At 39.0% G+C, this 24,781-nt stretch overlaps 2 protein-coding genes across 3 annotated transcripts; one reads left to right on the top strand and one right to left on the bottom strand.

Moving 5' to 3' along the window:
- Window positions 1-236: 236 nt before the first annotated feature.
- Window positions 237-9,037, bottom strand: RB195_004279 (uncharacterized protein; the record flags this gene model as incomplete). The annotated part of the gene is made up of 13 exons (XM_064181741.1): window positions 237-273; window positions 343-436; window positions 510-627; window positions 2,077-2,204; window positions 2,264-2,408; window positions 2,723-2,816; window positions 4,314-4,366; window positions 4,982-5,055; window positions 5,378-5,498; window positions 5,570-5,656; window positions 5,725-5,819; window positions 6,744-6,852; window positions 8,975-9,037. The coding sequence occupies 13 exons, from the start codon at window positions 9,035-9,037 to the stop codon at window positions 237-239; spliced, it is 1,218 nt and encodes a 405-aa protein (XP_064033312.1).
- Window positions 9,038-14,144: 5,107 nt separating this feature from the next.
- On the top strand, window positions 14,145-23,029 carry RB195_004278 (uncharacterized protein; the record flags this gene model as incomplete). 2 transcript variants are annotated; one of them, XM_064181726.1, is made up of 15 exons in its annotated part: window positions 19,683-19,760; window positions 19,849-19,965; window positions 20,058-20,173; window positions 20,237-20,373; window positions 20,461-20,544; window positions 20,617-20,717; window positions 21,196-21,300; window positions 21,444-21,544; window positions 21,631-21,752; window positions 21,827-21,939; window positions 22,007-22,126; window positions 22,203-22,327; window positions 22,412-22,524; window positions 22,694-22,838; window positions 22,918-23,029. In XM_064181726.1, the coding sequence occupies 15 exons, from the start codon at window positions 19,683-19,685 to the stop codon at window positions 23,027-23,029; spliced, it is 1,689 nt and encodes a 562-aa protein (XP_064033311.1). The 2 variants fall into 2 exon arrangements, with proteins under 2 accessions (XP_064033310.1, XP_064033311.1); XM_064181727.1 differs by lacking the exons at window positions 19,683-19,760; window positions 19,849-19,965; window positions 20,058-20,173; ... (9 more) ...; window positions 22,412-22,524; window positions 22,694-22,838 and adding exons at window positions 14,145-14,231; window positions 17,160-17,251.
- Between the last annotated feature and the right edge of the window lie 1,752 nt (window positions 23,030-24,781).

The raw sequence follows: 24,781 nt of genomic DNA, 5'->3' as shown, positions 1-24,781 counted from the left end.
GAGAATATCCTGGCTTACACCCAGCTTTAAGAGCAATTCGGGGTGCAGTTTGTGTCGACCACAGGGCGACAGAACTGTGGATTTGGCACCCAGCCCTACTGGAAAATACTGTATCAATACACTTGCAAAATCCGAACAACAATAAGATTATTGATTTTTAAGGATTTATTTAAATGGTGGTTTAAACACAATAAAACTGTGTCTGTAACAAATTGATGAAACTTGTATGGAATCATTCAGAAATCATCATCCCAAGCAATTCTGATGTGATGCCTATAAAATGAAAAAATAAGGGTTTTTTTCTCAAATTCCTTATTTTTTGTTTTGAACCGAGGCACAAACCTTCTACGCGGAATCTCATTAAGTTTAGGAATACCGCCAACAACTCCAGACTCGATTCCACATTCATCCATACCTCTTACTATGCGGAAAAATCCTTAACTCAGTAGTTTTTTTTTCTATTTGAAACAAAAAGCAAAGTAATTAATTTGCAGGACCCTCATCCTTACCGTCTTCTCCCCAATCTTCATTCCAACTATTTGCCAGGAGCCAATATGGAATTCCCTGATCAACTCCCCATCCGATCATCTTCACAGCATGCCCACCTCCAAGTTTACCAGCGGTATGCTGAATTAGTAGATCAAATAGTCAAATAGTAATAATAGTCAAATAGTAAAAGTATAATAATGGAAAACAGTAATATATTATGTATATTTTGAAGAATTTCCGTCCCTGTATAAGTGATCTATCGGTTCACACTTTTCCAGGTGATCCGGGTAATTTTTTTTTATTATTCCATGATGAAGATTCAGTATGTGTTCAGTACGATTTATGAGTTAAAAGCATCACTCCACGAATCTGAGGTGGTACGGATTTCAGGTGGAGTATTCGTATACGGGATGGGAGACTGATGGTGAGGAGGATGATTCCGTCCATTTCTTCCTAATTGCCGTAAAAAACGGCCCGGAAGATACGGCTTCAGGCGTTCTGGCACACTATTTTCTACAAGAAGTTCGAGTGGAGCGCGCCAGCCTTGTGCACGCGCCGCATCTTCCGAGCTGTTTTTTTACGGCAATTAGGAAGAAATGAACGGAATCACCCCTCCCACCCCCTCTCCATAGTCTCCCATCCCGTATACAAATACTCCAACTGAAATCTGCACCACCCCAGATGGCAGCGTTAACCTCATTGGAAATAAACAGTGTACAAAAGGGTATTTTCTCCATACCAGATTTGTTTCGGATTAGTTCTGCTTAAAGGCACCCCACGAAGTGGTGCCTTGCCATTCGGCAGTGTCTGATTAAACCAAATCACGAAGATTGTATGTACAGTTCCCTCCAGCAATAAGCAACGCTCATACATCATGCCTATCTATATGACTTTATGATTTTCACTATATCAGATATGCGAAATATGTCCGGATAACAAAGACGGTGATTGCATGAGTTCGGGTGTTGTTTATCTGGTTTCCTGCACGCAGTGCGGTGACAAATACGTAAGAGAAACAGCTAACTCCTTTATATCTTAAAGGTCAAAGTTTAGAGTTAAAGGACACCTGGACGGCGAAAAGAAATCACAGTACCCCATTGCATTAGGTGGTGGTGGTCATAGGATACGGTGTCATAGCGGAGAAGATTTTGAAGTTATAAGATCACGATATTGGCGCGCAAATAGGGGGCGCGCGTATATTACGCGGGAACTCGCTCTCTATTTAAGGTTGCTATTTTGAGTGCGCTGGTCACCTCTCCACGAGCACCCAGCTGAGACAAGAAATCCTTCACTAACACTAAGGTGAGCCCTACACTTCCACTTAAGTACTATTACAGACCCAACAGTGGGCTTACGATTTTCTTTGTTGGGCAGTTGTAGGGCGTAGTTGATCGGATGAATCACATTCAATTTTACTCTTTCAGGCTCCGAGAAAGAGGATTTCGTGCCGAAACGTTTTCCAAGAATAAAGGATTCCAACAACTTCGCCTCGAAGTGAACTCGAATTAAGAACACATACTTTTTTGTTATCACTATCCCTCAACTCTTAAGATAATATAAGGAGAACTCGAGCGACCTTCAACGTACCACATAAACTCCTCCGGCGTAATTCAAGAAATCCTCGTACACTTCGAAAGCGACTTCCACCGGTCCATGTGTGAGTATCTCTTTTTGAATAGCAGTTACATCGTCCTTAACCCCGTAAGCAGATCGACCTGAGATAAAATAACGAATTCTATTGAAAGTGCATTATAGGAAGCGCATCGGAACTTACCGTAGAACTTATCAGCTTCATAACTCTTGTCTTTGTATGTGGGCACACAATGATGTTCACATTTTGGTGTTGGGAAAAGATCATGCTTACAAGGATCGTAATGAGTTTTATTGCTGTGATGTTCACACGGTGGGAAGGGATAAGGCTGAAATCAAATATTTCTTTATCTAAAATTGCAATTCTTTTGATTTTAACAGCATTTTTAAAAAAAGTTTTTTCAGGAGTTCTTCCGCTAATGGAAACGTTAGAAGCTTCTCTATGTAGCCAACTTTGCTATTTATATTTTTTTCTCCTTTTTTTCTCATAAACAAAATTTCCCTTGTATCCAGACCGTGGAATTTTGCAACTAAAATTCGAATTTTTTAAATTTTCTACCCCTTCATGAAAAATTGGCGAATTTATTTATTGTATTTATTTGTCTTTTTTACTTTTAAGTGAACGCATGTGTAAATTTCACACCTTGCAACCAGTATTCATGGTGAAATTAGATCCTGTGACGATTCCATCGTTCTTCCAATACTTCCAAGCGGAATACGGATCACCACCGTTACATCTAAAAATAACACGTGAATTCGTTTAAAGAAGAAGGAAACAGAAAGAAAAGGACAGAAAAAAAAACATCAGAAACGAATAAAGTTTTTCATTAGCAGAACTTTTTCTTTTCTTTTTCTTTTTTTTTCAGAGCACAGCTCTTTGGTCCTAAATTTCTTTGCAGAGTTTTTTTTTTTGCGTGACAAATCTATTTGTGTAGAAGCCAGAGTTAATCCAAGGCACCAAGACTTTTTTAGAACCAAAAAGTGGGGGCGAATAAAGCTATGCAAATCGCTGTACTAATAGAAAAATGTTCTGTTTACCGCGTTTTTTTTCGAACAATTTTTTTTCATTAGAAAAAAGATTTTCGTGTTTGAAAAGAAATTTCATTTTTGGTATCATTCTAGAAATAATATTACTGTTGATAAATCACGGTAATTTGAACTTTGGAATTTTTGTGGGTTAGAATAGAGTCGGATTAAAGAAGACCTATAGCCTTGCACAATTACTTACGCGACTGCGATTGAAATCAGATCGTCGCTAGTTCCAATCGATCTGTGGAAATGAGTTAGGGTCCCATCAGACCTACAGCGTGCACATTTGTCCTAGGATTCAGTTCATTTTGAACCGACTGTGCTACAGTACTTGAAACGAATCCAGTGTACACCTTAGTAATAATGAATTTGCTTTTTACTCCCTTTTTGTAGTTGGAATCCAAGCTAATTATTTTTTTAAGTACTGTAATTGTTTTGTTGCTTGAGCGCCACAAAAGTGAACTTGAACCACGAGCTTTGTGCTCTTTTCTAGCAACTATCAGCTAAATTTTATCATTTTATGCAAGGAAACATTTCGCTCACAGTTCGGAAAACCTTCTTTTCTTAAATATTCCTTTTTCCTGCAAAGATAAACGGTGAAGTTATGAATGACTGCTAAATAAATGCGTGAGTGTTGGTAAAAGAGTAACGACGTGTATAAAAAACATTAAAACTCCTTGGAATTTGACTCATGGATGCAAGTCTTTCGAGAATGCTTTAAAAGATATTAAAATAAGAGTCTCAAAAGCAGCGTATCACGATTTTAAAGTGGTGGCGAATCTACGGCGAAACTCCAATCTTCGCGTTGTAGATTACGGAATCTAGCGTTGTTCCGCTCATTTTTCCCTAATCGTCGTGGAAAACGACGTCCTTTCCTACGGAATCCGTTGCAACGCGCTACCTTTGCGCACGCGTCGCATCTACATGTGAGCGGTCAAAAATCAGTGAAATCTTCTCACCAGGCCATTCACGTAAAAGCAATAGGCTGCTGAGGTGACCGTGAGATGTACATAGAGGCCCGTTCTAACGTACCTCGTAGGAAATAAAGCCTTTCCCACGACTCTTTCTACGATTATCACGAAAAAATAAGCGGAACCACAATCAATTCTACAATCTACTATCCGAACTTTGCGTTTTTGCTGTGGATTCCGCAACACGTCAAAATTGTGATACGTTGTCTTTAAGGCTGAAATTCTAGGACTAACCCGAAACCGCAGAATTTGCAGCAACTAAGCAAATCATCGGCCGAAAGTGTCACCTAAAAAGACATCATTAATACCGTATTCTTTTGTTCTTCTGGATACAGTTCTTTTAAAATCTAAAATATTCTGTTATCAGTTACTATTTTATTGCATTCCTATCAAGAACACTGGAACACTCAAAGAGCGAGGAAAGAAAAAAGCATCATTGATGGAAAAATAGGGAAAGATGTAAAAATCGAGGATCAAACCAAACAAGAATCGAGCTCTGCAGAACTAAAACAACTTTGAGGTCAGGGAAGATGCAATTTGTATATTTTCACTCCTTATTTTTACATTGTTCTGTTTTTTTTACTAGTGCATTCAATATTAATGTTTAATTTATTCCTTATTTCATTAGATTTTCAAACTCGAGGGACCGAAGACTCCGATAGAGCGGGAGAAACCGAGAGCGAGAGAGGGAAGGAAATAGAGAACAGGAGGAATGGAGAGAAAAGGAGAGGAGTGCGGATGATTATCCTGAAAATCTTTCGCCTGATTTCATTTCCTTTTGTGATACAGTGAACCATTTTCTCAAAGGGTCTACTAGAAATAAACTTTTTTACATTTTCTAACTGTAATATCTCCCCATCCTACTGGGAATTTCCCTGATAATCAAGACACGATGACACTACCTGTGTTTTTCCGTTCGATGCAATACAGATACGGTCCGACATCGCTTCCACGGCTCCGAATGCCCAGCACGAACCTTAACACGGGACAGATAAGGAATCAAATCATTGCATGACCTCATCCAGATGTCTGAGCACTTATTTTCAGGAGTACTCCTACTGAAAAATACGCAACCAGCAAGGAAAAGTGAGGAATTAAAATTAGAACACGAAAAAGATACGCATTTGATGACGGAGCCGTTCCGAGAGGGTCCGCTAAGAGGAAAAAAGGTAGTTACATTTGCTAAGGTAACATTCTGACCCTCCGGTTTTACTGAGGATAATTAGGAGTTGAAAATTTCACTTGTAGAGTTTTTTTTCCCAGCAGTAGGTTCTCTCTTCTTTTAAATATGTACATACCACAGCTGGATTGATCACGAATACTTCGAATCGATTGACATTGTGGCCATGCTTCACGAGCGTCGAACGTCTCCGGAATATCGATATCAAGATCCTTGGTGGGAGAAAGATTTTGTTTTGCCTAAACACCAAAAACATACATCAGGCTTGATTTCAGATCAAAAAAAAATCACCTTAAGGATGATAACGTACCTCTACGGATAGTCGAACGTGGTTCACACCCATCAAACCCCATTTTGTGCTATCCGGATATTGATTGAAACGATGGTGTTTTTTCGCCTGAATTTTTCTGGATCAAAATATCAAATTAATGCACACTAACATCTTTTTTTTTGTTCTAGTCGTACCCTCCATAAATTTTGTTTCCGGTTCACATAATCTACAAGATCTTTGCCGGTGAGTTCCTCCGCTTCCGCTGAGATCTGACGATTCCGGAGTGATTCTGAAACATGGATATAAGTGAGAAGGGACGGAAGGGAATATTCCGACGTAATCATACGCTAAAGATCTTTAAACAAGATTTCTGGAAAATAGTGGACCGGGTTACTGTAATCTTGTATTTTTTTCAAAAAATCCATTAGTATCGTTTCTATCCCTCCATTAACGGCTCCTATCTGACAGGGCAACTTGAACAAGAACAATAACAATAACAACAACAGCAACAACAACAACAAGCCTATTAGAGCGAAGGTGAGGGAGGCGACAATGCGGTGGCATCAGCCGATCAATAGATCAATGATTAGACTATCACGAAGATCAATTTCGCTAAGATATCAACAGCTATTATGGTTCTTTTCTTGAGGGCGGGAAAGAAGGAGGGGAGGAGAGGGAGGTTCGACCTTTAACCCGCCGTGGTTCCTCCTCCTCACGTGAGAATTGAGCTACCCCGATGGTGTCAGTAGCGTTATCATCCAGAAAAAATCAAAAATGTCCCGCAACACACTAAAAACTGCATTATTTAATATTATTATTTGGGTTAAAACGCCTTTTCGTCTCCATGGCATATAGGACCAGGACGTTATTTTGGTATATCACCATCTGATCTACTTTCTGACTTTTGATCTACCCTCGCGGGACTACCTGGGACCTAGCTCCAATGAATTGTTCATAGCAGTGCTATCCTTATATTAAATACTTTTTCTGGTCTTTGATAATTTTCGCTCTTTTTTTCATGTGAGTTAGTAGTTCAGGTCCAGGAATGGCACTAGGACGACTGATCACGGACTGTCCCATAATCCTGAGCCCATGCAACACGCACACGCGGATTCTACTGTCATCGATGAATTAGCACGAAATCAAGTGATCTACTCATTACATTTTATCCGATCCTAGGAATTCTATACATCATTGTTACAGTAAACCATACCAAGGGTGGAATGTCGAACGAATCCCTGTTCCTCCTCGCTTGAACTCGATTCCACGTCAATCACATTGCGAGATGCTGCCGGTGAGAATAACGAAAAAACGGCAGCAATCTATAAATGACATCTTATCAGTTTCGCTATGACAGCCGTTCAAAGAACTCTAGGGCTCCAAAAAAATTGAAAAAATGTCTTTCATTTTATATGGTCAATGTTCAACAAACGAATGGAGAGATTTTTACAAACGCTGTTCAAAAATCGTCGCAGAAATTGCAGGCTTATCGTGATCGTTGAGGTTTTGGAACCCCTCGTTAGCTTCACAATGACTTGCCGAGGCCACTCGATGATCCAGTCCGTGTTTTCTATTCTTCCAAACTAGTCTGGTACCAACTCATTGACCCCGGAGGGATGAAAGGCTTAGTTGGCACCGGAGCGGTTTCGAACCGTGGTTTCGAATCAATTGTAAGGCCACAGCGAACCTCTTACCGACTGCGCTACACCCGATCATTATAATATTATCGTACACAAGGAACACTCGAACTTCATCCTTCCTTAAGTCAAAGGATAAGTTTTTTCGTGCTGTTAGATTTTTGGATCTTCTTTTTTAGATTACAAGTCTAACAAAACAATGTTTGTATTTATAAACAAAGACAAGCAAAAATTTCTTGAAGATTTCCTTAAAATTCTTCGTATTGCACAAAAAGCCGAAACAAAAAAATCTGTACGATGATCTAATATTTTTGAATGTGCTTAAATTTTTTTTCAAGGAATTCTTTTTCAAAAACAAAAAGTCAGTTTCGAAGTGATCAGTATTTTTTCTGAACTATGTGGAGTGATCTGAATCTTTGCTAATATATGTCAAGCATGTGTGACCCATTTACTTCATTTACATTTACTCTCTTTGATAATTAGCATGCTGAGGTTATCAAAAAAAAATTAAAAATTAAATTTAAAAAATTTAAGTTTTAAAAGTGAATAAAAACAAGAAATAGGATAGAAATAAATAAAAATGAATAAATAGAAATAAATAGAAGTTTCAGCAGTGGAACTGACGAGCAATTTATGGTTTAAAATTTAGAAAAGCGTAGACGTAGAAACCGTTACACGTTCTACAAATCCCTGAAAAAATCCTTTTCTCCTTTCGTCCTCCACAAATAGAGAGAGAATCCTAGACAACTATTTTTTTGTAAATCTGAACTTCCTAGTCATCATCTCTTTTTTTAAAGAATTTTCATCTCATCATTTTTTTCTTCAATAACATTTTTTTATAGTTGAGGAAACGTTGAGCTCGTAGTTAGGACGACACATAAATCTTTGCTATTGCGAATATTCCATCGCTTTCACCCCCGTTTTTAGATATGCCGGAAACTTCATGGATGATTCCAATGAACTACGTATGCTTCGTATCCGAGCGGTTGAACTATGTACGCTGTGGATGACCTACAAACGATTTCATCAGAAATTGAGACATTTTTCTCCGAGGTGAAAGTGCGAGCGCAAAGCGCCGATTTGTTCCCATTTATATTTCAAAGTCGCTAGTTATGTTTATACACTTGTGATCTCTTTTTAAAAATGAAATTGCCCTAGACATATAGTAGCCAGCAATAGAAATCCAAGAAAATATGTGAATAATGGATCAATTATAATTCCGCATATGTGTCCAGAAGGCGGATTCTTCTACTACCGTTCATTAAATTTCAACCAAGGAGATCACCGAATATCTCGGATTTTAATACTTTATCTTAATCTTAATATCTGCAAGATGTTTAGTTTTTCACTCACTTATATCTCGGAAGTTTCAAAATCTTAACTCAACCGAAAATTTTTTGCTGATTTCTGGAAATTCATAGAAATTTGACCCGCTGACCTCAACCGAACCGCTGACTCGAGGTGAGGTGTCGATGATGGATTTCAAATAGATATTTCAGATGGTCAACAAAGAATAGAATCGTTGCTACAGGAAAAAAATAGATTGATCCAATGAGTTGCTGGATACTGTACTGTATTAGGCTGAACATAATTGTAAAAATAGAACCAAGTGGATTTTCCTGTCGCTTGCCATTCGTTTATTCGTGCCGCTATTTTCCTTATCATAATTATTGGAAGTAACAATGATTCTACCCAAAAATACGAATTTGAAGACTTCTCGTTCATAATATATGAATTCTCACATAAAAATAAAATTATGCCTTCCTTAATACACAAATATTAGAAGGGAATAAAATATAATACTTACTGTAATGAATTTTAGAAGAGATCTTGAGGGGGGGAACACGTGACTTAAGGTAGACATTCCCATGATGGGCTGTTATCGCTGTTGACATACGGCTATTTATGTGGGTCTTTATCAGAGAGAGAGAGAGAGAGAGAGGGTAGCTGATTTTGTTTTCTGGATACGAAATGAGAGGAATGACCTGTTGGGGGAAGAAAGCGGCTTCACATCTTCCTAATATCCTGGAGAGAAGTCGGATAAAATCACGAGCAAGATATGTGTTGTAGATAATCACGGAAAAGTTGATCGATAAAGTTCTTAACGTCCACTAATAGCTATTTTACACTATTTATTTATTTATTTATTTGAAAACACCTACAAGTGTGCCATAAAACAAAAACAATATGAAACAGAGCTCACAGAAGATCGTGATAGTAATAAACATGTTCTTTTGTCAGACTTTTACTCCAGAAGGAAAAATCCAGAGATCCACGTGAACGAAGAAATTTATCCTACAACTTATAGAAGGATGGAATTAGAGTTTTACTTGATAACCTCATAACAAGCGGTTGTAGCGCAGTCGGTAAGAGCTGTGGCAAGTGGCCGCATGGTCGATGGTTCGAAACTGCCCTGGTGCCAACCAAACTTTCCATCCCGATGAATTGAGGTAATTGTCTCCTGGAGCATAAAAACCCTGATTTGATCACTGGCGGCATAAGGTCGACGGGGTTCGGTGACGATGAGGCGTGCGATAACTCCAGTCCGCTTAAAGTAAGTAAAAAAAGTAGGAATTAAGTAAGGAGTAAGTTTAAAGTAAAACTAAAGCTACGATAGTATTGGAAATTGTTGTTAACACTATCGTAACTTTTTTCGCTTACGTTACGCATGAGAATCTTACGGACACTAGGATAATTTCAAGTTTTCTCATATGTTGTTTGTCCCCTGAAGTCATTATAGAATTATCCTGGCCTGGCCAAGTGACCCCACGAAGGACGGCTGGCACTTCTTCGCACGCGCCGGCAATAGTTCCGTGAGGACAAAGAACGAGCAAGTCACCTACCCTCTTCCGAGCAAATTAGCGGCAGCGCCGGAAAAAAAAAACGCCCGACGGATCCTCTAAAGATCCGGTGATTTCTTTACTAGGAAACGAAAAAAATACACGAAGAAGAAAAGAGAGTCACTTCTAATTGATTAGGATAAATTTCACTTCTGATCAGCTTTTGCTTCATGTTGAACTTCCAAATTCTCCAGTTTTTTACTAGTAAATTTAATAAAAATTGTTAAATAGGTAATAATAAGAAGCAAAATAATATGAACAAAAAATAAATGTGATATACATATAATTAGTAAGTTTAGAAGATATTTTCAGGATATCTTTCTCAAGCTTCAAGCCATCACTGCTTCAGCAGAAAAAAAACCCAAGCTATCGGTTCTATAACAATATTTAAAATCATAATTTTTGCGTGGGCGGGTGTGGTGTAGCGGTTAGAGGTTCCGCTTCCTGCGCGGTCGATCGGACGTTCGTTTCCGTCGTAGTGCTCACTAAGCCTTTCATCCCTCCGGGGTCGATAAATTGGTACCAGACTTGTCTGGGAGGATAAAAACACTGACCTAACCCGTAGCCCAACCCCTGCAAGTCATTGTATAGGCCAGTTACACGTTTGTGAACCTCAAACGATCCTGAATTGAAGTGAACGTGGGGGCCGCATCCCAAGCGGATTGACTAACCCCAGAAACTTTATCTTCTTATTGATAAATATCCAACTGCAATTTTGGAGCGGAAAGATAGAGGGAGAACATGAAACGCCTACGGCAATGCCGATTATGCGATTGTAGCTACTGTTACACTTCATTTAGTTCAATGACGCTAACAAACAATGGCCAGATCGTCAAATTAAGCCTCTTCTTCCTCTGCAAACAGGGAACTCCTGCAACCCGTCTTTCCTGACGCTGCCGTATTAGCTGATCAATTAGATGCTTGGAACTCCTTTTTCTTACTGTACCAAGGAGAATTATGAGCCATTTGATCTGCGATTGTCTCCCGGAGGCCAGGTGAACAAACGGGTAGCCCGTCTCTTCCAGACTTGTAAAACATCCCCGATCTAGTAATCGCAGACATGGACTTGCTTACCCAGGCGTGTCTCACGACTTGCCCACGGTCGGTTCTGAGCCGAAATTCCTGACTGCGTGGAGAAACTGGTACTTAGATAGAAGCTCGAGTAATTTTGGCCAGCGTATACCATAATTGAAAAATTTTACGGGGGATGAATGTAGTTTACGAGTGGAAGGCAGCAGATAACGTAAACATCTTGCCCCGTCTTCTAAGGTAGTCACGGAAGGTCATCTTCGCATCTTCCAGAACGAAGACCAGAAGCGAAGAGATAATCAGATCCATTGTCAACTGCTGTGATTATTCTCAGAGATCCGAAGAGAAGAAAACTAATTGGACGCAAATCCTTTAATTTCAACTGATCAATCGCCTGCCATTGATTCAGTAATTATATGTAGGAGAATCGTGGAAAGAGTATCGTTTTCATTCCATTCGTTTGAATAAACATACGAAAAGCATACAACACATATATCACGTATGCGTGGGCGTTGAAGTCAGCCGTTGTTTGTCTCTGTTTTTTTTTGCGCTGCAAAGCACATTGTTTGCTGCAGCTTTTTGTGCATATTCAACTGCTTCATAAAATCGTGCACAGAAACCACTCAGTCAGTTAGTACAGCTGTTCTTCGATAAGTTAAAGGCATCACTCCGCGAATCTGAGGTGGTACGGATTTCAGGTGGAGTATTCGTATACGGGATGAGAGACTACGGAGAGGGGGGTGATTCCGTTGCCATTTCTCCCTAATTGCCGTAAAAATGGCCCGGAAGATACGGCTTCAGGCGTTCTGGCGCAATATTTTCCATAAGGAGTTCGACTGGAGCGCGCCGGCCTTGTGCGGCGCCGCATCTTCCGGGCCGTTTTTTACGGCAATTAGGAAGAAATGGACAGATACACCTCCCTCTCCATAATCTATTATCCAGTATACGAATACTCCACCTGAAATCCGTACCACCTCAGATTCGTGGGGTGATGCCTTTAATGCAGCGCTTACAGTCCAGGTTAAGAACGTAGAGAAGAAAATTAGTTTACAGGTGATAGTCCACGTTTGCAAAGTACCATAGGGCGCCAGTGGGATAGGGAATGGTCAGATACAGCTACGTTTGTGCATAATTACCCACGATTTTTTGAACAATATTTATCATTTTCAGTAATTAATTATCATTGGGACGGGTGTGGCGCAGTCGATTAGAGGTCCGTTGTAGCCACATGCTCGAGGGTTCGAAACCGCCCTAGTGCAAACCAAGCCTTTCATCCCGCCGGGCTCGATAAATTGCTGGTACCAGACTTGTCTGGGAGGATAAAAACACCGACTTGATCATCGGCTGGCCCCCGCAAGTCATTGTATAGGCCAACACGCGTTGAAAAAACCTCAACGATTACGAATTCCAGTAAAACGCGTTGGTGCGTCCCAAGTGGATTGATATGCCAGTGACTTTATCCTTTTATTTATCATTAGGAAACATATAGATCCGACGGAAACATGCTTATATGATTATTCTGGAACGTAATCATCGTCAGCTTCAATTATTGCTTTTCAGCTGGCTGCTCAACAGACATTCGATTCCATAAACAAAAAAGTCAAGTTTCTTGGAGGCAACTTTACCCAACATGAACGTTATTTGTCTGGCACCTTTCCAAAAAGAGACTAATCTGGTAACCTTTTAACGTCTCTATGGGAAAATTTGATGTTCTTGTTTTCGTTTATGTTCCCGACTTTATTCGCAATGGATTCGATGACACGCCGTTCAACACGTGGACGTACGTCCATGATTTTACTGGAAGGTGATATGGTTCCTGAAGGCAATTAAATTGGGCCAAGCTTGCTGTTGATTTTGAATTGCGTTCAGAGTTTCGGCCAATATTCGGGTTGTTATGCTCTTATCCTCATCCACGGTTCCCAGAATTGCCAGATAGTCGATAACGAGCCGATGGTCGTTTCCTTTTTCTTTTTTTTTCTTTTTCTTCTTTTTCTTTCACTAATCGTTCCCTCGCCGAAAAGCTCGTTGAGATCGCGAAATGACTGTGACGCCTTTCATACTTTTCAAAGTAGTAGATCATAGTATTACAAATGTGAGTAAAATTTTTGATCTTTACAAGCAAAAGAGTGAAGATTGTTTTTATAAAAGAAAATAAAAAGCGAAACGCAATTTTTCGTAGTGAAAATGCTTGCTAGAAAAAAAACTGCGCATAACTGTTCATTGAGCCAATATTTCGTTCACATTGATGTTTCCTCGCACTCTACTTTTTTTTTAATACAAAGGGCTTCGTAGCACAGTTGATAAGAGACGCCGCCGAAAACGCGCACAGTCGGTGCTTCGAAAGAGCTACAGGGTAACCAAGGCTTTCATCTTTTCAGGCTCGTTAAGATGCTGCCAGATCAATCTGGCAGGAAAAAAAAACTCTGACTTGACACTAATAGCCTCTGCGATTAATTGAACAGATCAAAAATACGTTTATAAACCTCAAATAATTTTGTGTGAGTTTGATAAACGTATTTCCGATAGCGCGGGTGAATTCCAGGCGGAAGCTTCAGACATATCACTCATATATAATACAACATCACCTTATTTATAAGATTACTTTAATAAATTTTGTTTGTAAAGGTGTGTTATCCCCGGAAACAAGTCACAAGTTAAACGGTCAATAAACTGTCAACACGCAGAAATCGATACATATTTTGACAATGGTGAACTATGTACGCGTATCCACAATAGAACCGTTTCTTCCCATTTTTCGGTTTGACACCTGATCCATATTAGGTGCCGTTCTTGGAACTTTTACATCACCCTCACGAGAATTTCGACCGGATTCCCTTCAATTTCTTCTTGAATGGAGTCCCTTACATGGTCCAAAGACCGGGGACACTTTTCGAAAACCTCGTCTTTGAGTTATCTTGACAAAAAAGACAAAAATTTCCGTGCTGAACGAGTTGATGTCCTGGAATTTTTCCAGGTTATTTTCTCTTTAGCGTAGATCCTGTTCCCGTTATTCTTTGACCCCTCAGCGAAATCATTTTTCGGCCCTTAAAGGCATCACCCCACGAATCTGAATTGGTGCAGATTTCAGGTGGAGTATTCGTATACGGGATGGGAGACTACGAAGATGGAGGTGATTCCGTCCATTTCTTCCTTATTGCCGTAAAAAACGGCCCGGAAGATGCGGCGCCGCACAAGGTTGGCGCGCTCCAATCGAACCCCTTGTAGAAAATAGTGCGCCAAAACGTATGAAGCCGTATCTTCCGGGCCGTTTTTTACGGCAATTAGCAAGGAATGGACGGAATCACCCTCCTCTCCATAGTCTCCCATCCCGTATACGAATACTACACCTGAAATCCGTACCACCTCAGATTCGTGGGCTGATGCCTTTAAAGGAAGCGCGCGCGCGGAATAGCATCTACGTCGCAGTTGCAGATTCAGTATTTAAAAAAACCCTTCACTACAAAACCTCGATGATCGCCCAACTTAACATCTCTGCACAGAATTAAGGAAACACTGATTTATTTCCTGGAATGACAACTCTTTCAACAACACTAACATGCTTTTTCACATCCTCTGCACTTTTACCTTCACAGAAGTAGTACTCATTATAATGGTCCAAGCATGTCGCACCACATATCGTTGATCGGGCACACGTTCCATGGAAGGCTCCGTTTATGACTCAGGATTTGGCCATCCACCATTCCTATCTTCAGGCTTTGAGTGGCCATAGGTCACGCTATCACCAAAACCTGGAATAAATAATCTCACTGTGAATGAATGAGGGAATCCTTAGTTTGGTAACAATGCCGGTTTTAAGTGTTACAATTCACTAGCTTCTTCATGAGCATATTTTGCGTTTGTTGGAAGGTATGCAAAGAAACTTTACCTTTGCGATATTCAAAAGCAACGTATCACGAAACTGACAATATTAGGGTCTTTGTGGGCAAATATAGATATAATAATAATATAGAGTTAATAATAATAATACAGAATAATATAGAGTTTTCGGTGCAGTTTACAAAGTGCGATCCCGCTCAACTCTCCTTAATCGACCTAAAGCCTTATTTCACTCGAAGTACGTAAGACGCCGTAAGAAGTACGCGCCTCACCTGGTTCCGCAGCCTTTTCAATGGTTTTACTTGAATAGGTTGATGAAAAACCCTGATTGATTTCCGATCGCTCGCTCGTGAACGTGGCGCGTGCACGAGAGTGGCGCATTTCCACGTACTTCGCTGAGACAAACTCCGTTTTCCATGCTATTTTTCCGGACGATTAGGGAGAATTGGGCGGGTCAACACTCACGTTCAAAACTTACAACCCAAACTCTATACTTGCCCACACGGACTCAACATCGTCACTTTCGTGATGCGCTGCCCTTAAAGTGCTTTGAAGTGATCATACATCCGTCAGAATCCATGAATAACAGGACATAAAATGAGAAGTTCCTATGGGTGCAAATAAATCCTTTGTCTTAAATGCATTTTCGTCGGCTGCACAACTATTTGGTCCTGCGGCGATTACTTTCTTTCAATGCTCTCAAACCCGTTGTACAACCCAGATATTCGAGGCTGTTCAGACTGTAATTTATTTTTTTCTGTCTTTTTTCTTGTATTATTATTAATATACCTTTATTTTTCCGTATCTGTCTCTCTTGGATCTGTTGTTTCGCGAATAAATTACGAACAGCAGACGACATCAAAGGACACATGAAGCGAAAATCTTTCCAATGGATGCCTACAGCCCGAAACCAAAACCACGCTAAGGACCTAGGATTTGAAACATGTTATCATTATTGCTCCTCGTTGTAAGCATTTTATGAAACATTGTATAAACATTATTATTACAAAGTAATTACTGGAGTGCTGGAGCGGATGTGGTGTAGCGGTTAGAGGTTCCTCTTCTTGCAAGGTCGATCGAAGGTTCGAATTCGCCCTAGTGCTCACCAAGCCTTTCATCCCTCCGGAGTCGATAAATTTGTACCAAGTTTGTCTGGGAGGATAAAAACCCTGACTTGACACATTGGCTAGCCACCGCAAGTCATTGCACGGGCCAGTTACACGTTCGTGAACCTCAAATGATTCCGAATTGAAGTGAACGTGGGGGCGCATCCCAAGCGGATTGATTAACGCCAGACACTTTATCCTTATCTTTTAATTACTGTGCCTGTTACTTTGTCATTTGCGACGAGTTAGAGCACTCGCTGCTGAAAATGTCTGTAAAAAAACAATGCATGATGGAGGGCAACCCATTACGTCTGCCTCTCCCCCGATTTGGACGCTATTATTTCTTAGATGCATATATTGCGCATCTGCTTTGTAATACAAGACCTATGTGATAAATAGTTAAGTTATAGTTAGATCAAAATGACCAGAAGATCGGTGCAATTGCGTAGGCGGCTGTGCTCAAAGCGGTTCGATAGAGTGGAGTCGAGGTATAACCGTCGTTATCTACTGCAGTGAGCTAGCTGAGGTGAAACCTCGATCGCCACCGCTCCACCGTGCTGCTTCGATCGCAGCCGCCTACGCACCCGCACACCCGCACCGAGCTTCGGGTGGTTTTTACCTGACTATACGACCGAAAGAAGTGAGCGGATGATGAACGTGAATAACAAAGAGAAGTCAGATTATTCTTTACAGTGGATACTACTACTAGACTTGTCAAGATTGGAGCAAGATTTAATTTATTGAAAAGAACAAGTTCAATGAATAATTATTGAAAAGAACAAATTCAATAAGAAAGCAACGGAAAAATCAGGAAGGAAAATATACAAAATAAGAACCCGATACTTATCTGCGTAACAGCATAGAACGGAGAAATTAGTGGAGAACCTCGATAAAATGGCTTTCTTTCAACGATTCATGTCACCGTGCATGTGAATTTCGATATGTATCTGACGATACAAGAATCATTTAGTTAGATGCAGTGAAACTATTGACATTGCTGAGCGGCTGTTGCAGTCTACCATGTGATACTCCTGTTAATATATTAGAAAACATCGTTCCACGTTAACATCCAAAGATTCTACTCCTACACGGAAAGTCCATTAAGTGATCTTGAATTTGACACCAACATGAAAATCTGTCAAGAGCTCGTATTCAATGACTCGGTAAAACAATTCTTCAGAAGACGAAAAAATGGAATAAACAGAAAAAAAAACATAAAAGGAAACGGACACCACAGTCGAGGTTGTGGACTCCGCAGTACGTGAATGCACGGTTGGTAGTAGTGATGAAGGTGTCGACTAAGTATTAATTTCACCATCATCAATGAACATGTATTAGCTGTTAGTGCTATGTACCCGCGTAAAGGAGCACCTGGACAGACTCGTAAAATCAAAAACATCATCCCCTTTAGGTGCTGATCGCAGACAGTGTCATGACAACACCCTTTTTAAGATAGAGTGACGATCTTAGCACGCGAATCAGACGTTCTGGCGCGAAAAAACATTGGAAGCGTTTTATATCACGGTCAAAAGTCCAATCTTGAATCGTAAAGAAGAATGGATCGCTGTGACCTGGACCTGGAACGAGCTGGCGCCATATCAAGACCTTTGCGGGTTTTGACCTACGGGATCAGAGGCATCGTTACTAGTTACTACTAGCCCACTAAAGCCTAAACATTTGTCTTATAGGATCTATAACTAAAGTTACTAAGAGAGAAAAGTAAGTTAGAGCGTCGGGAAATAAGGACGGCGCCATCAACCCTTTCCCCCCACCCCACCCGAACTACATTTTTCCCCAACCCGACACGTTAGCAAAACATGCTGTCATTAATTTGTAAGAATTTTATACAGATGTTACTAATGAAGAGCTCGCAGAGATAGTGATTTCATAGGTATTTCTCCAGACATTTTGATGGACACTAGTTGATGTTGGCCAGTTAACCAACATCAATTAGTGTTTATCAAAAGTTAGTTTTGAATGAATGTCTAACGCAAAAACCACAAAAAAGGGTATTCATTTATTTGTTGAAGTAAAGAGAACAAAACCCACGAGATCGGTCCCCTATGACATGAACGACAACGGAAAAAAATTTATCCATACCGGATAACATGACAAAAAGGAACGGAAAACATTCAAACAAAAACAGAACAGGAGCGACAGGAAATCAGCATCGTTTCGATCAAAGACGGCAGATATCGTTTCATTGATTGGCGAGGGCAGAGAGGCAAGCCCAAGTGCACTAAGGACGCAACGGGTCAGATCGAAACAATTTATTCCGTGTTCCGAGAGCATATATTCGTGCTTTATTATCGCTACATTGGGTCCACATTATCCCATTGTATGTATACATGTAATATGCAATCGGGCAATATGAAGCCAATGTAGCGATCTTACCAAAGGAAAAAAAAAAAAAAACCCTTTTCCCCCCCCCCTCCCCCCTAAAAATTTTTTTTTTTGTTTTTTTTTTTAAAAAAACCACAAAACCCCCCATTTTTTTTTTACCCCCCCCACCCAAAACCGGCGCGTGTGTATTGTTGGCGCGTTCTAATGTGCCTCGTTGGAACCAGGACATTTCCCACGCCGTTTTTCAGGAAAATTAGGGAGAATTGAGCGTGGGTACGATCACATCTAGATCTCGGATACTATATTGACCCATAAAAACCCGCATATCTTGTATTTTGTGACAAATTGTCTTTGAGAAGTACCTGAAGATACCGATTGCGACTAAGTGATTATCTTCGCACGAAAACGAAAGTATACGTCGAGATTTCCTGCGAAGGTTTCTACGAAGAGCCTATGGAAGACCTGAGAGCTAGAAACGAGAGTAAGTCCCTTCAAAACTGTGATAAACAGTGACGTTTCTGTTTCGCAACGAAAGTCGTTGGAAAAATCCGAACCAAAAGGAAATATTTACTTTTCAAAGCGAGTCGATGTCATAATATTATGCTTGATGACTAGGCTATCGTGGGTGGAACATCACTAAAAGAAAGATGTCAGGTGTGTTGTCAATAAACGTCACAACCATAAGGATAGCACAACCATAAGGATAACATAACTGTATCGATAAATACAGTTATGCTAGCCCTATGGTTGTGACGTGAAAAAAAAACAGAGGAAAAAAAAGAGAAAAATGCCTAAAGAAATTTCCAGAGAATCGCATTGAGAATACATTGTTTCCAAAGAAAGATTCACAAAAAAAAACTATCTTGATCGTTTTTTCTACCGTTTCAGAACCCAGTCAAGTGTTACGGTCAAATTTGTCCAGGATTTACTAAAGTAAACTTCATCTCTTAATATTTACTTTTCATATATACGTACATTTAAGCTTTTTGGAAATTTAGCTATTAGGAATCAGTGGGCATGTGAGCAGACATGGTAAAAAATCAGAAATATGTCACTTTTCATTTACTCTACAGTAAGAAAGCAGTAGTGCTGCCTAATTTCAGCATTATTAAGTTTGTTTGTCTAATTTGTATTTCCAAAGCATCGGCTTGTTGAATTACTTTTTTTCAGGACATCATCATCGGCAGCACACCTGATATATCGCAGAAATTTTCAACTATGCAGGATCCATATAAAAGAGACGTCTATAAAAATCATCAACGGCAAACCAACGGGGGCCAAAATCTGCCCTCCTTTCCAACGACATTGTGTCGAAATATTTCGTTTTTATTAAGCACTTCATAAATTTTCATATTTCAGAATGAGGATTATTCTCCTCCTTCTTCTGCTTGGCGTCTATGCAATCAGTCAACCCCACAACCATTCGCCTTTAGAAAATGTTGGTGAAATTAGAACAAAAATTCATCATTAGGATATAAAATTATTATTTTTTTTACGTAATTATTTTATTTAAATGTGATTTTAAGAAACTTGATAACGATATACTTCTACTCCATGAGGAATTGGAAGAAGTAAAACCTGAAATAGAAGAACAACTGAAATTATCTCCAGAAGAGCAAGAAAAGCTCGAAAAATTGGAAAAGGTAAGAGCAATGATGGGACACCTCATAGCATCATCATACAGTAGCTGCTTTCAATTCGCATTTTCTTTTTTAAAGAAAAAAACTCTTTATAGAAAGTGAAACATTATGTAGAACACGGTATACACCCCCATCAGAACACACTCGACGAGATCACTAACGGAAGTGAATACGGATTGTATTTATACCAAGGCGACATGCTTCTACAACCGTGAGCTCACCTTTAATCCTCGTTTTTCTTTTCTTTCCTGATCCATACAAATTTATTTTAAAGATTCCAAGAAGAAGAAATTGTCGAAGGTTTACGTCACGGAGAACAAAATCGTACAAAACGACAAGCGTACAAAGATGAAAGATATCCGTATAATATATGGAGAAAAGGAGTCAACTACGTTTTCGATGCCAATTTACGTATGTATCTGATAGGAAAATTTATTATTTTTTTTGAAAAAATATGATAGAAATTCATCTATTTAAAAATTCCATGCTTGTTTACAGATCCCGATGTTCAAAAAGCTTTCAAAACGGGTGCCAAATGGTGGGAACAAGACACATGTATTGATTTCCGTGAGGATAATTCAGGTATGATGTAGAAATAGATGATAGTTGTCTTATTTTCACAGCTAGAGCTATATACAACCTTACATATTACAGTAAGCGACAAAATTCTTGTTTTCCGACATAACGGTTGTTGGTCGTATGTTGGTAGAACTGGCAGAGTACAACAACTTTCGTTAGGTGATGGATGTGGTACGGTAAGAAAAATATACATGTACTATTTAAGAAAAAAAATTACGCTCAAAATAATACAAATATTCAATATATATGTATTTTTATTTATATTATTTATTTATTCTATTTATTTATTCATTATATATGTATTTCTGTTGAACTACGCTCAAAATAATACAAATATTCAATATATATGTATTTTTATTTATATTATTTATTTATTCTATTTATTTATTCATTATATATGTATTTCTGCTGAACTACGCTCAAAATAATGCAAATATTCAATATATATATGTATTTTTATTTATATTATTTATTTATTCTATTTATTTATTCATTATATATGTATTTCTGCTGAACTACGCTCAAAATAATTAATTAAATTAAATTAAATTAATTAATAATAATTAATTTAAATAATTCAATATGTATATGTAAATATAAATATGTAATGATATATAATACATAAATATGTTTATTTAAAACCATTTCATTCAGCCTGCAATTGCTGCGCATGAACTAGGCCACGCTCTTGGAATGTTCCATACACAATCACGGCACGATCGAGACGATTACGTTTACGTCCATGTCCAAAATATTTATGTAATAGCTTTCAAGAATTTTTTTTTTAAATTTTTATTTTAATTTTGCGAAAAAAAAAACTTACTTAGAAACGAACTTAACTAAACTTAATGAAACTTATCTAGAAACGAACTTAACTTAGAAAGAGAAAAAGTTGATTACAGCCCAGTTGGAGAAGTCAATTCAACAGAGAAACTAAACTTCGCAATGAAAACTATGGTATACCGTACGATTACGGTAGCATAATGCATTACGGTGCAAGAGCGTAAGGATTTTTAGAGCAAATTTCTATCGATTTTCGTATTCTTAGCTGCCATAAGATAACATTTAATTTGGTGAATATCTTTACAGTGCTGCTGAAGGCGATAGAAATTCACTAGTCGCAAAGGATCCGAATTATTCTCGAACGCTGGGCTCACCATTTATTTCCTTCTATGAATTGCTGATGATAAACAAGCATTATAAATGTCTTAGTAGGTTTTTAGCTTAATTAGATAATTTTTTCTTACTTGTAAGTTTTATTTACAATTACTATCACTTATTTTAGATTGCGATCCAAAAACTTCAGCAAAATGTAAAATGGGAGGATTCCCCCATCCACGAGACTGTAATAAATGTATTTGTCCGAGCGGTTACGGTGGTGCTCTTTGCAATGAAAGAGTAATTCAGCAATTTACATATATTACTTCTTTATATTCATAAACAGTAAATTTGATGACAATTTCAGCCAAAAGGATGCGGTCAAATTCTAACAGCTACAACTAACTATAAAACGCTTAAAGCTAAAATCGGAAAAGAAGGAAGTGGAGATCGAATGGAGTATATGAAGTGTCATTATTGGATTAAGGTTTTGTCGAGACTTGAGAAAAGAAAAACTCCCTCAGATATTCCTCTTTCAAAATATCCTAAAATTCACCTTTAAGGCACCTCCAGGCTCTGTTATCGAAGTGAAAATTGCTAAAATTGATTACGGAATGGCTACTGATGGTTGTACGTACGCAGGAATTGAGATAAAAACTCATGAAGATCTGCGTCTAACCGGTTATAGGTAAGAATTTGTGGATAGAAATGTAGTGGTAGGTTTTCGAATGTGTATAGCAATTATTTTCAAGCGAATAGCAATTCTATTCAGATTTTGCGCTGAAGAGGATGTCGGTGTAACTCTTCGCTCGAACTTCCACGTTGTTCCTGTCATCACTCACAGTCGAGCGCACAGCTCAGAATTCCATATCAAGTATCGTATAGGTAAAATTAAGAAGAACTTGTAAATAAAATAAAATTAATAGTGAAATAAAATAGAAAATAATAAAATAGATAAAATAAAATACATATTAGAAAAAATATTTTGAAAAATTTCCCAATCATCATGTGGAAAGTGTGATCTCATTGTTTGTTTGTTTGTTTGTTTTTTCAGTAAAGGGAGCTCGTCCAAAGCCTACAACACCAGCACCGTACACATTAGATCATGGGGAGGACTTTGGGTCTCTTACTACATCGACGACTACGACTACGACCACCACGCCTAAGCCTAAGAAAAAAACCTGTGAAGATGACAAGAGGTATTTCGTCTTTCGTATGTTTCTATGTTTTCTATGTTTCTAATTGAAGCGCTAACGATTTTTTCTTCTCAAAATCTAGGTGCCCCATTCTATTGCAACTAAAGGACTTCTGTAAGAGTACCGTATTCCCGGATCATGTGAAGAAGAGATATTGTGCGGTGACATGCAAACTATGTAAGAGAAGTGCATAGTGAAGCAATTCAATAAATTCTCTTTTACACAAATTCCTCAGTTACAGTTAATTAGCAAGACAAAAATTATTTCCACAACCATGATTCATGCAGTCAAAAAATAAGCCTTTGAATGAACGAATGAATGAACAAATGAATGAATGGATGAATGAATGAATGAATGAATGAATGAATGAATGAATGAATGAATGATTCATTGAATGCTCCATAACGTGTTGTTACGCTTTATCGATAATCGATAAATTGAGTAAACAACCGTAGATAACTAGGCCACAAAATTTCTTAGAAAAAAATGCGATCGAGTTTGTGTGGGGTTTTTTTTCCCAGAAATGAATATTGGGAAGGAATTTGAACCTATGTATCACAATGAAAACGACTAGATTCGACGAAATTAGCATGCGCTTCCAGTATTTTTTGAAGTGGATGCACTACAGAAAATTCTCGGTGCTACGAAAACTGGATTCAGGGTCATGGAGAAATCCACATATAGGACCAAGAGTGTTGCTGACACGTATAGGTTTGAATAGTTGAAAAGGAGTTTTCTACAACATTCATTCACAGGACCTAATTAAAACCGAGTGATTTTTCACTTTTTCGATTTCTTGGATGTTCCACGTCTTTTGATTGATCTCACTTTTTACGCGATTACCCTGATTTAAAGGCATCACCCCACGAATCTGAGGTGGTACGGATTTCAGATGGAGTATTCTTACATGGTATAGTAGATTATGGAGAGGAGGTGATTCCGTCCATTTCTTCCTAATTGCCGTAAAAAACGGCCCGGAAGATGCGGCGCCGCACTGGCTGGCGCGCTCCAATCGAACTCTTTGTAGAAAATAGTGCGCCGAAACGCTAGAAGCCGTATCTTCGCGGCCGTTTTTTTACGGCAATTAGGAAGAAATGAACGGAATCACCCTTCTCCCCATAATCTACAACCCCGTATACGAATACTTCACCGGGATACGAATACGAATACCACTCCAGATTCGTGGGGTGATGCCTTTAACCCATCCACTGCACAGCATTCAAAAAGTTCAAAAAGTGTTCAGAAACGCCTACACGAACGTCAGCTGACCTCTCCAACGCTTCCGCAACTGTCTGTGTTGGAGGAATATGGCTCCAAAACTATGAATGTCTATCGCTCACATGTAAATGTGCATAAACACCACACACGGTTCTTCAAGAAAAAAATGTTTGATTTTGGCTGCGGGCAGAGAATTAACGTTATGAACTGAATCGCTGATTTATCAGATAAATCATCGAGGTTGGAAGAAGCAAAAGTTCGAAGACCAGCCGAACCAACAAAACCGGAAAGAAAAACGTCTTGGTTTTATAAGAAAATGTCAGCGTTTAGATGCGTGGCCCATTTGAGCGCTGACATCGTATAGTCGGATCAAAACCACATGAAACAACGACAGTTACGTAAGCGGCTGCGCGCTCGAAGCGGTGCGGTGGAGACAGCGTGGTGGGAATCGAGGTGGAACCATGGCGAACTGCAGAGATGGGTGACGGTAGCGACTGGAATCCTTACATGATCCCAATCGCTGCGCTTCACTGTGCCGCTTCCGCAACTGTCTGTGCATCATGTCCCTCTGACCTAACCATATGTAGATGAACATATGTATTAATATATACGCGGTTGTGCGCTTTTTTCGTTTGCACAAGCAGCCGAAGTTGGATTTCGTGAACAGATTAAGATTTTTCCTACTTTTGACCTCTTTGATCTCTGGAATCCACCTTCAACCCTCATAA

Source organism: Necator americanus, chromosome I (assembly GCF_031761385.1).
Source record: "Necator americanus strain Aroian chromosome I, whole genome shotgun sequence".
In the NCBI taxonomy this organism is placed as follows: domain Eukaryota; kingdom Metazoa; phylum Nematoda; class Chromadorea; order Rhabditida; family Ancylostomatidae; genus Necator; species Necator americanus.
The sequence above is the reverse complement of the archived record's forward strand: the minus strand, read 5'-3'. Positions and strand labels throughout refer to the sequence as shown.